The 11,722-nt window shown below is 39.2% G+C and overlaps 1 protein-coding gene across 2 annotated transcripts in view; it reads right to left on the bottom strand.

The window, feature by feature from the left end:
• COMMD2 (COMM domain containing 2) overlaps positions 1-7,700 on the bottom strand; it is a 15,664-nt gene extending 7,964 nt beyond the window's left edge. The window contains exons 1-4 of one of the 2 annotated variants that reach the window (XM_012642866.1): positions 7,587-7,700; positions 7,422-7,499; positions 6,657-6,739; positions 5,919-6,092 (exon numbers count right to left, since the gene is read on the bottom strand). In XM_012642866.1, coding sequence (XP_012498320.1) covers positions 5,919-6,092; positions 6,657-6,739; positions 7,422-7,499; positions 7,587-7,653 — 402 coding nt within the window. In that variant the 5' untranslated portion in view covers positions 7,654-7,700. The remainder of the gene's footprint in view (positions 1-5,918; positions 6,093-6,656; positions 6,740-7,421; positions 7,500-7,586) is intronic. The other variant, XM_012642867.1, reaches the window with a different exon arrangement.
• Between the last annotated feature and the right edge of the window lie 4,022 nt (positions 7,701-11,722).

Here is an 11,722-nt window from a genome sequence, read left to right as displayed (position 1 = left end):
TTTTGATTTGCATTTCTCTAATGATTAGAGATGTTCAGCATTTTTTTATATGTTTGCTGGCCATTATTCTGTCTTCTTTTGAAAAGTTTCTGTTCATTTGTGAAGGGCTATATTTTGACTATATCTTAAGGTACTGAAGAGGGTAATCTGGCAAAAAATATCAAGGAGAAAACAGGATTTAAAAATTATGTTTCATTTAGCTAAAGTTCCTAAAAAAATTCAGTTCTTTATTTAGCCTCAGAGCACATAATATGTCGGCAGGACAAGAAAATGATGCTTTGATGAAGCTGTAAATGGACCAGCCCTAAAAGTAACATCCTCCTGCATCAGTTTCAGATACTTTTAATTTACTGATGATATTGACAAGGGCATCAATTGTGCTGGCAATTTATGAAGGCCAAGGAAATAGTCCTACTAGAAACTAAACTATGATGATTAATTTGCTTTCCCTAAGCAACTGAACAATAATTAGACAGTAATTGTCCATTCACTACCAGTCTCCATGAGATAAGTCACTCAAAATGAAAGGCGCTGTATCCTGTTACTAGTTTCCTAGCCATTTAGCTAGTCTTATCTGAAATGCCTTCTTCCATGAGCAGAAGAATCCACTCCAGTTTAAATCCCCTGTAATAGTTTCAACTAATGAGCTCAGAAACTCAATTAGTTCTGAAAAGCTTTTTTAGCCCTTACATGCATTTCACCAGAAGTGGCAACATACATTCATTCATTCAGTAAACCCTCAACCTTAAGCTATACTAGTTCTAGCAGTAATGCAGCAATTCAAACTCACTTCACTGGGTAAATGAGCTCTCAAGTTTAATTTTAGAAAATTCGACTTCTTAATTCTAATGTGTAAAAATGTATTCATAACGAAAAACTCCAAGCAAATCAATAAAGCCACCAAAAGAAATATTAAGGACGACTGGATCCCAAAAGTTAGAGGACACTCCTACACAAGAAAAAGATAAAGATCTACAAGATAAATTACTGCTGAACCACATAAACAAGACCATCCCCACATCTCTACCTGATTATTAAGAAAGGACCTAAATATTAATGTAAAGGCTTAACCCACAGTGACCTCCCCACAATCCCCACATGACTTGCTGCTTATGATGTCCCTCAGAGAAAGAACTGTGTTTTGTTCTTTGCTGTGTGCATAACACCTAGCACATAATGGATGTACAGGAAATATTTGATAAATAATTTAAGAAGCCAAGACATCTCCCTCATACCTTTCACTTTTCCTATTTAGCACTAAATGCCTATTATGTGCCAGGTACTGTACTGGGGACACAGTAACAAACAAGACACAATACCTGGCCCCGTGGAGCCTTTAGTTTGGTTTATACTATATCTGGTGTTTGTACCTATTCAAGCACTCATCACACTTGATTATAATTGCTGATTTTTTTTTTTTGAGACAGAGTCTCACTGTGTTGCCCGGGCTAGAGTGCCGTGGCATCATCCTAGCTCACAGCAACCTCAAACTCCTGGGCTCAAGCGATCCCCCTGCCTCAGCCTCCCGAGTAGCTGGGACTACAGGCATGCGCCACCATGCCCGGCTAATTTTTTCTATATATTTTTAGTTGTCCGATTAATTTCTTTCTTATTTTAGTAGAGGCGGGGTCTCGCTCTTGCTCAGGCTGGTTTCGAACTCCTGAGCTCAAACAATCCGCCTGCCTCGGCCTCCCAGAGAGCTCGGATTGCAGGCGTGAGCCACTGTGCCCAGCCTAATTGCTGATTTTTAATTTAATTTTATTTTTTGGTCTCGTATAAGACTGTAAGTACTTAAAGGCAAGTACTGTTTCTTTCATTGCTATGTGCACAAAGCCTGGAACACACCAGACATTCAATAAATGCTTTGACAACTGAATAGATGTGTGGAAGCATGAACGGATTAATGGGACATTAGAAATTATCTTTTCTAAGGCTATCTGCACGTACCTGAAGATGCTCATGACAATAGAATACTGTCTAAGCCAGCCACCCTATTGCAAGTGTAAAACTGAACAGGTGCATCTTTCTTCTGACCAAATCCTAACTAAGCCTTTGGTTTTCTCAACTCTGACATCCATGATGATCCCTCCATTTTTAAATGTTGCTCTTACTTTCAGTGACACTGTATTGTGCTAGTGGTTGTTCTTTCTCCAAATCACCCTTACTTAATCACTGCTTTTTGTTTCTATTGACTGTGAGTAACCAATGAGGTTGATTCAGTTCAGCTGCCAGAGAAATTATTCTCATTTGTGGTTTGAAATAATCTTGTTTCCTTTTGTTGTTGTTGTTGTTGTTGTTGTTGTTGTTGAGACAGAGTCTTCCTTTGTCACCCTGGGTAGAGTGCAGTGGAGTCATTGTAGTTCACTGCAACCTCCAAATCCTGGGCTCAAGTGATCCTCTTGCCTCAGCCTCCCGAGTGACTACAGGCATGCGCCACCGTGCCCGGTTAATTTTTATATTTTTAGTAGAAATGAGGTCACGCTCTTGCTCAAGCTGGTCTGCAGCTCAAGCAATCCTCCCGCCCCAGCCTCCCACAGTGCTAGGATTATAGCCATGAGCCACCACACCTGCTGTTTGAACTAATCTTGAACCCAAGTTCTAGGCTGACATCCTCAACTACTACCGAGATTACAACTTAAATAAGCTGTCTTTACCTTAAATTCAATGCATCTTGAACTCATTAATGTCATGTGAGAATGCAGCTCCCGTGCTGCCTGAACTTCTAATTGTTCAAGAGCTGCTAAAAATTGTAATTTTGGTGTGAAATTTATCTTTTTTTTTTTTTCTAACAGTGGAGGGAAGTGGTCAGATTGTGGAATTTTTAAGGTAGGACTTGCAGATGGACTAGATGAAAAGTAAAGAGAGGACACAGGATGATTCCAAGTATTTCTGGCTTGAGTAATTCAAAGAGCAGACTTACCATCTATTGAGATGGGGGAGACTATGGAATAAGCAATTTGGAGAGAAAAGGGTGAGAAAGGTGGGATTCAGTTTTGGACATACTGCATTTGAATGCTTATCAAACACCAAATTGGAGATATCAAATAGGCTTCAACTGTATTGACTCTGGAGTTTGGGAGACAGACAGATCTAGGCTAAAGATATAAATTTGGGAATCCTGAGTACATGGAGAGTATTTAAAGCCATCAAATTAGATGAAATCAGCCTGGAATATAAGTGGAAAAAGTGTAAAGATCGAGAACTGACCTTTGGGGCATCCTAATGTTTAAAGGGTGTGATAAGATGAGACAGAATCAGCAAAGGAGACTGAGGAGGGATCTGTGAGTTTGGATGAGAACCAGAGGAAGTTATTTCCCAGAAGGCAACTGAAGAAAGTATTTCAAGTAGGAAGGAGTGATTAACTGTCACAAATGTTGTTAACAAACAGAATGGCATAAAGACTAAAAAGTGATGACCTTGATTAAGTTATGATAGTAGAGTGGTGGAGAAGATGGCTGATTAGAGCGAATTTGAAAGAGAATGGGGAGAGAGAACACAGAGAGAAAACTTTTTCAAGGACCTCTGGTATAAAGGGAAGCAAAAAAATGGAGTGGCAGTAGGAGGAGTATGTGGAGTTAAGACTGGATTTGTGACTCCACTGTTCTGTTAAGGAAAATGATTCAGTAGAGGCAAAAAAAAAAAAAAAAAAAAGTATGATGCAGGAAACAAAGGGAACAATTGCCGGAACTATGTTCTCATGTGATGAAATGAGGATGGACAGAAATGTACAAGGGAAGAGGTTGCCTATAGATAAGAACACAGACATTTCATCAAGAGGAACAGGAGAGAAGACAGAGCAAGTGGGTACTGATACAGAAGACTGGCAGATGTGATAGGTGCATTCAGGAGTTTTCTTCTGATTGTTTCTTTTTTCTTAGTCAAACAGGAAGCAAAGTCAACAGCTAAGAGCGTGGAGCATGGAGGAGATGTTGAGGCTTTGAAGAAAGAGTATAAGACATGCATGGTCCCTGCTATCCCAGAGTTACAGTTTTCCATGGAAAACAGCTTTCTATGAGTGAGATGACTTGTCAAAAGAGGAAGCACAGGTGCCTTGTAAAGGGAAACACAGATGCCATCAGGATTTAACAGGGCATTTCTCCTGGAGGGAGGCATCATTTTATGAAGAGGTCAGCAGAGAGCTGTAAAGAGCCAGGTAAATATTTTAGGCTTTGCAGACCACATAGTTTTTGGCACAATGACTCAACTCTGTTCCTGTACTTTGCAAGCAGCCATAGATAATATGTAAACAAAGGAGCACGCACGGCTGTGTCCCAGTAAAACTTTATTTACAGAAACAAGTAGCAAGTCAGATTTGGCCCATAGGCCATAGTTTGCTGAGCCCTGATTTAAACTGAAACTTAAAAGGATAAAAGGGTAAGAAACAGAAGAATCAAGAGGTAATGGAAAGACAGAAAAAGCATTTCATATAGAGGAAAACAATGGTAAAGGACTGAATTTCTTCAAACTTCAAATTCCCAGTTTCATTCCGGTCTGCCCAGAGATGCTAGATTAACTTTCCTGAATGATTGCTTTAATGTTAATATACTCTCTTATCCAAAAATCTATAAGGGCTTCTTATTTTCTGCTATGTTAGGTCTACACTCCCCTAAGTGAATTTCTACAATCTATTCTGACCACCTTATCTCCATTCAAATCAGGAAGAATCCACCATAACAGTGGTTCACAAACTTTATTGCCCTATTATTTATTTATTGAATTTTGTGGTAAAAGGGGAGCTTTTAAAAATCCTGATGCTCAGGACGAACTCTATACCAATTAAGTCTCTGGACACTGAATACAGACAACAGAATTTTCACAAAACTCCCCAGGTCATTCTAATATTTAGTCAAGTTTGAGAACTAATGCACTGTGTCACATATTTATATGCTCATATCCATATCTATGTGGGCCTTTACAACTTACATTGCCTCCCTTGCCAAGTATATTGACCCTGGTTTTCTCTATTCATTCATCCTTTTGAAATTTTACCTCCTTTTGCTTCTGGATCACGCCAGAATACACACGATGACGTGTACATTTTTGAAACCCTCGGCATCTTCATTTACACAATTATATTTTTCCCCCTCTAGGAGCTTATAACTGTCTTTAATTATTAGTTATTTTGAGAACACCTAATATTCCTAAGTAGATGATAACATCTTTTCCAGCTGAGAAAAGTATCTTACACTTCTTCTGTGTCCCAAAGCATTTAGCATAGCTCTAAACAGTGAATGAATGGCATTCAATACATATCTACTAAAGCATCTCTCACTGCTTAATAAAGGGCTACATGTAATGGTCTGAAAACTTTCTTTTATTTATGTGGCTCTAAAAATAACTGAAAGAAGACTCTCACAAAAATAATATTGTGCAAAAGAAGCCAGACATGAAAGAATATTTACTGAATCATTCCATAGATAGAAAGTTAAAAAGCAGACAAAAGGAATCTATGTGTTTGAAGTCAGGATGTTGGATACCTTTGGAAAAGAAGGAAGGGGCAGTATTTGGTAGGAGGCAAGGAGGATGCTTCTTGGATGTGGGTCATGGTTGAATGTCAGTTTCTTAGGAGTTTTTACTGTGTGATAATTTATTGAGCTGTACATTTACCTATGCACCTTTCTATGTCTGTTATATTTAAAGAGAAGAGTTTTTTTCAAATCAAGCATCACCTTTAAAATCTACATAACCATCTTCCTTTCCAAAATAACCAATTTCTTACAAACTTTGCAAACTACACTGATTTGAACATATTAAAAATAAAAGAAAATGAACTATTTGTGAAATGGTCTGAAAATGAACATTATAAGACCTCAGTTTCAAGCCAGAGCTTGATTAAGGTGGTAAAGAATACAATAAGTAGGACATAAACCTAAAATAATCCTTCTACTTTATGTCAGGTTAAAAAGAAAAAGCCATACCTGTACATCTAGTCGCCATTCAAGGCTGTGGTAACTGGGAAGGTCTGGTGCCAGTTCACTTAGAATAGTTCTGATCTCCTTTCTATTGTCCAGATAAAGCTGAAGCAATAATTTGTTCAATTCTTCAGAGAATCCCAGAACAAAAACAGAGTCTTGGAAATCCAGTTCAGAAATCTATAAGTGAATTGAGTTTAAAGGAACATCAAAATTTATCTTTGTCTAGTAAACGCTAATATACTTGATATACACAAACATTCAAATATGATATCCTCAAATTCATTTCTGTCTAGTAAAAGAAACAACATTCCTTACAGTTAAAGACAACCATTGCCCACTATTCCATAGTCTGAGTTACTAATACATAAAAATACTTTATTAAAGTACAAAAAAGAAAGAATTAAGATGTCCACTTTCCCTTTCTATTCTTCATCAAGCCAGATACTGCTGATATGCAAAGAAATTATTTCACTCTCTTTCCTTTTAGGATACATACTATGGCATATGTTTTAACAACATGTAGAATTAGAGGCAATACTATACTAGCTATACTAGCAAGAGGTATTCATGCCAGCAGATGATATTATAGTCATATTGTTTAGGTACGTCTTCACAAAATCAATTATAAACCATTAACAACATTATTAAAATACACAGGTACCTGCCAGGACTATGACGTAGAGGACACTGGACCTTTCCTAAGAATCCAGGAAATACAAAACAGTCCCCAGAAGACCTTACCATGAGCTTTGAGCTCTCAGTGAGGAGATATGTTAATCCTTCCACACCATGCTGGACAGTGTCACTACTCACATTTAGTTTTCCTGAAAAAGAAAAGCAAAGATGAACAAATAAATTACTGTTTTGATATTTATCCTTTCATTCCAACTCTTATTTAAAAATAAACATCCACTATTTCATGTTTTCAAACAGTACAATTAAAAATAAGTTCGCCACAGCCTCCTGTTCCTTCTCATTCCACTAACAGCCAGGTGCTTTCAGTATTTCCTGCCATGCAGCCTTTTTAATAAAGCGCAGACCTTCTCTTGAATACGGAGCTCCTTCAAGTCTGGCAGAGCAGGAACTCGACAGGGATAGGCTTAAACGCAGAGACCGCCTCTCCTCCAGAGGGAAAACAACACCGCTTCAGCAAAAGCAGATGTCTGAATAACTAATGATAACCAAGCACGTGCATGATGTTTACAGCTGACTCAGCTATTCCACAGACTTTGGTATATTTAACATTTCTCAGTATTTCTGAAAGGCAAGTGACATTATGTCCATTTTACACATGAGAAAACTGACTTGACAGAAGCTTTAAAAATCTCACAGCTACTAAGAAGACGGGCAGGATTTGCCCGCTGATGAAGAGCTCTGCTAGTTTTATTCTACTACAGTGGGAACGAGACCCTAGGAGTCGAAATAATCCCCTTCCTCTCCCGGGCGACAGAGGACAGCTCGCACTTCCCCTAGCAGTCCGCGAAGCCGCGCCTCTCCCCTTCTTACTGGCGGCGCCTTCGTAGATCTTGGGGTTCGAACCTCGCCTCAGGAACTCCACTGCAATCCGCCCAAACTCGGCGACCACTATAACGAAAGTCAGAAGGTGTGAGCGTCGGGGACTCTCTTTGGCCCCCTCCCCAGCCCACAGAACACCGTCCCGCGCTCCCTGACCTGCGCTGTCCACTTGCGGCAGGAAGGCTAGATGCTCCCTGTGTTCCTCAGACAAGTCCAGCAGCATCTTCGCTAGCCGGCGATTTCACCCGGTCCCCGCCCTCGCCACTTCCGGCGCCGGTTTGCAGACGCCAAGAGGCTCCGGCGCAGCAGCGTCCCGAACTTTGGGTTCCGGCCTATGGCAGTTCTGCGCTCCGTCGCCCCCTGCGGCTCGCGCTGCGGTCAGACGATTCTTCCACTCGTAAGTCATCCCGCAATAACGTAGTGAGAGTCTGCTGGGTATTAGGCTCTTTGGGAGAGGGAAAGGTTTAAAATCCGACATGCCCCCTCGTGGAACACACATTAATAGTATCAGTAGCTAACATTTGTTAGGCACTGTACTTAGGAACTGTGCTTACATTTATTAACTCATTTGGAGTTCACAAGAACCCTATGAGGTAGTTTCTCACTATTTCCGTTAGAGATAAGGAAACTGAGAGACAAATCAAGCAACTGAAACTTTATAGAGCTATTAGTTTGCACAGAGCTTTTGTATATGTTATCTCAAATTTATTTCAGTTTATACCCTCTATAGCCATGCCTCGTTTTTGCAGATGAAAAGACAAAGCTCTAAAGATTATGTGGGTCGGGTGCAGTGGCTCATGCCTGAAATCCCAGCACTTTGGGAGGCCAAGGCGGGTGGATGACTTGAGGCCAAGAGTTTGAGACCAGCCTGGGCAAGAAGACACCCCGTCTCTACAAAAAAATAAGTCGGGGATGGGGGCGCGCGCCTGTAGTCGTAGCTATTCAGGAGACTGAGGCGGGAGGATCGTTTGAGCTGAGGAGTTCAAGGCTGCAGTGAGCTATGATCACGCCACTGCACTTCAGACTTCACCTGCGAGGCGGAGTGAGACCCTGTCTCTGAAATAAAATAAATAAATAAATAAAGATCATGTGACAAAGCCAATGGCTTTGTCAGATCCCTGGCTTATCTGCTCCAAAGCCCATCTTTCTACACACCAGGCTGTAAACAGAAGGCTTCTAACAAGTTTTAGAAGTGATTATAAATTTGGATAATGATGATGACAATGACTGATGGCTTGCAGGATTCAGGGCAGTGTTTATTTTTACGTGTTGAGGGCATGTGAGACTTTGCTTCTTTTTCAACTGTCTCTTCTCACCTTCTGTAGTTCAAACAGAAGAGACTATAAAATTGCTAACTGCTAGGACTATGACTCTCCAAATCTCACCTCCTTAGTAGGGGAAGAGATGGGGGAAGAGAGAGGTGGGGGCAGGAGGAGACTCTTCATGTCTTTCTTTTATATCTAGGGATTGAGACAACTCTTTCTATACTGAGTCTCCTGGGCAGACTGTGACAATTGGAAGTTTTTCAGCACACTTCTCTGTGTCTACCTCGTCCTTCACATCCGACTAAAATTGTTTGTTTCCTCCACCGGAGCACAGAAAGACAGGTCTTTGAACTTGTCAGTTAGGTCTTGAAGTAGCATTTGCAGAAAGAGCACGATTTTTGCTTAGACTGTAAATTGCAGATCAGCAAAAATGACATCATTCCCTGAAGTTGCTTTTATTCATACATTATTGAGAAAATGTCCATTATTAAAGAATCATTTTCAGAAAACATAAAATCATGATTCTTCTACAAATATAAAATGAACACATGTCCAAAATTCTATTACACTCGTTAATTGTTGAGGGAATTAGTAAACAGTTAAGAACCAGTTTCAACTGGTTCAAAGGAGATATTCAAAAACTGTAGATATGTAGGGAATAAGGAATGTTGAAAAGAATTTACAAATAGATGCAATATTATGGCAACAAGAAGTAGCCTTTCTTCTGTTATCTTAGGGACTGAAGTGGGAATAGGTAAGGCGAAGGTGAGAATAGTCACAGAATGGGCTGTCTAAGAATGTGGTCAAGAAACCAAGTGATAGCCAGGGGAAACAAGCCTGGGAGTTAAAACTCCCCAGGATAATTTATAGAGTGACTTCTGTTACCAAAGGTCATATAGGTGTTTTACAGGGAATTACCTGGGTGAAAAATCAGAAATCTAGATTCTAGATCTGGCTCTAATACCTACTACCTGCATGACCTCTAGCAAGTTGTTTTTATATGTTATAAGCTTAGCCTCTTCATCTATAAAATGGATATTTTAATGATGACTGCCCTTCTGTGCCATGCAGGGCTGTTATGATCTTCAGGTGAAGTAATAAATTCACATTAAGAAATTGATTTTGATGATCAAATGAAACAATAAATTAGAATTAAGCAATTGAAGGATTTTTAAGATGAAGCATTTATATTTTATAGGAGCATATTTTATGTGCATAGTTCCATAATTGAGAATTCCATGGACATGATCATTGTAAAATCCATCATTTAATTCAACAAATATTTATTGAACAATTCCTCAAAAAGCTTATGCTATACCATGGTAATTTGGAGATGAAAAAAACAATGTCCTTGTCCTCTAAAAGATGACAGTAAAGTGAGGGAGATAGACAATGAAGAAATTTTAATACAGTGTGATGAGTGGTAATACTTAAGGAATAAATAAAATGACACGGAAGTATAGATAATGTAGTAATTACCTCTAATTTCAATAAGAATCAGCCACAGAATAAATGTCTCAGAGTATCCTGTGCATATCAATAATAATACTTTACAATTGTATAACATTATAAATACATGCAGTGTTAATGTCACTTCATACTATCTTACTTCCAGGGATAACATGAAAGAATAGATACTCAGAATTTTTTCAGTTGATCCTGGCAGGGAACAAGGCTTCGTATCAATCATCCTCTCACATTCTTTCCCCTCATCTTTCCTTCTCTTCTTTTCTTTTTTTTCTTTTTCCTTCCTTCCTTCCTTCCTTCCTTCCTTTTTTTCTTCTGTTTTCTTCAGGGTCTCTCTCTGTTGCCAAGGCTAGAGTGCAGTGGTGTGATCGATCATAGATTACTGTAACCTTAAACTCCTAGGCTCAAGGGATCCTCCTGCCTCAGCCTGCTGAGTAGCTGGGACTCCAGGTGTGCCACCACACCTAGCTTTTTTTTTTTCATAGAGACTGGGGTTGGAGGAGTGGGCCTTGCTATGTTGCTCAGGTTGGTCTCCAAATCCCAGCCTCAAGCTATCCTGCTGCCTCAGCCTCCCAATGTGCTGGGATTATAGGTGTGAGCCACCATACCTGGCCTGCCCTCATCTTTCTATCCCCCTCCAGCTCATCCTCCTTTCTTTTCTCTCATATTCCTTTCTCCTTATTAGCCATTACAGCCCCAGAATCTTCGCACAGGGCATTTCTTTGGCTGTATTTCAATGCTATGTAAAATATTTTCACCTCTTTCAAGGAATTACAGCTCAATTTAGTATGTTGTTAAGGGGACAATAGCATGGTAACAACCCTCATTCACATGAACCACCCCCTCATGAAACTGTGGCTGGCACCAAATGCAATGAATTAGCTCCCAAGATTTTTTCATTATTCTAGTATACTTTTTTTATTATATTATAAATGCATACAGAAAAGGGTACAGATAAAAATACTCCTTGTTGAATTTTCTCAAATTAAACATACCTATTACCCCAGATCAAGAAATAGATTGTTACCAACACCCCAGAATCTCTGCTGTGCCCCCTTCCAGTCACTATCCCATTTTGTTTTCTCTACATTGAACTAGCACCTACACACATGTTGCCTTACAACATCTCTTTAGCATGATCTTTGTGTTTTTTCTTTTTGTATGATCCTTCTTTGGTATCCAACCCCATAATATCTAACTGGGAACTCAAAGGATTTTTAAAAATGAACTTCAGATTTTAGGTGCCTCTGGTTGTTATTCCAGAATCTATCTTAAAACCACATTGCAAATAACATCAAAAATATATTTAAAAATGAACTTCAGATTTTAGGTGCCTCTGGTTGTTATTCCAGAATCTATCTTAAAACCACATAAATTATAACATCAAAAATATAAAATAGGGGAGATTAAAGGTGTAGATTTTTTGTATGTGTTGGAAGTTAAGTTATTAACAGCTTAAAATAGACTGTTATAACTATAAGATGTTTCACATAAGGCTTATGGTAATCACAAAGGAGAAACCTGTAGTAGACACACAAGAGAAAGAGAAAGAAATCAAAG

This window comes from Propithecus coquereli, unplaced genomic scaffold (genome assembly GCF_000956105.1).
Source record: "Propithecus coquereli isolate 6110/MARCELLA unplaced genomic scaffold, Pcoq_1.0 Scaffold19, whole genome shotgun sequence".
NCBI lineage: Eukaryota > Metazoa > Chordata > Mammalia > Primates > Indriidae > Propithecus > Propithecus coquereli.
The sequence above is the reverse complement of the archived record's forward strand: the minus strand, read 5'-3'. Positions and strand labels throughout refer to the sequence as shown.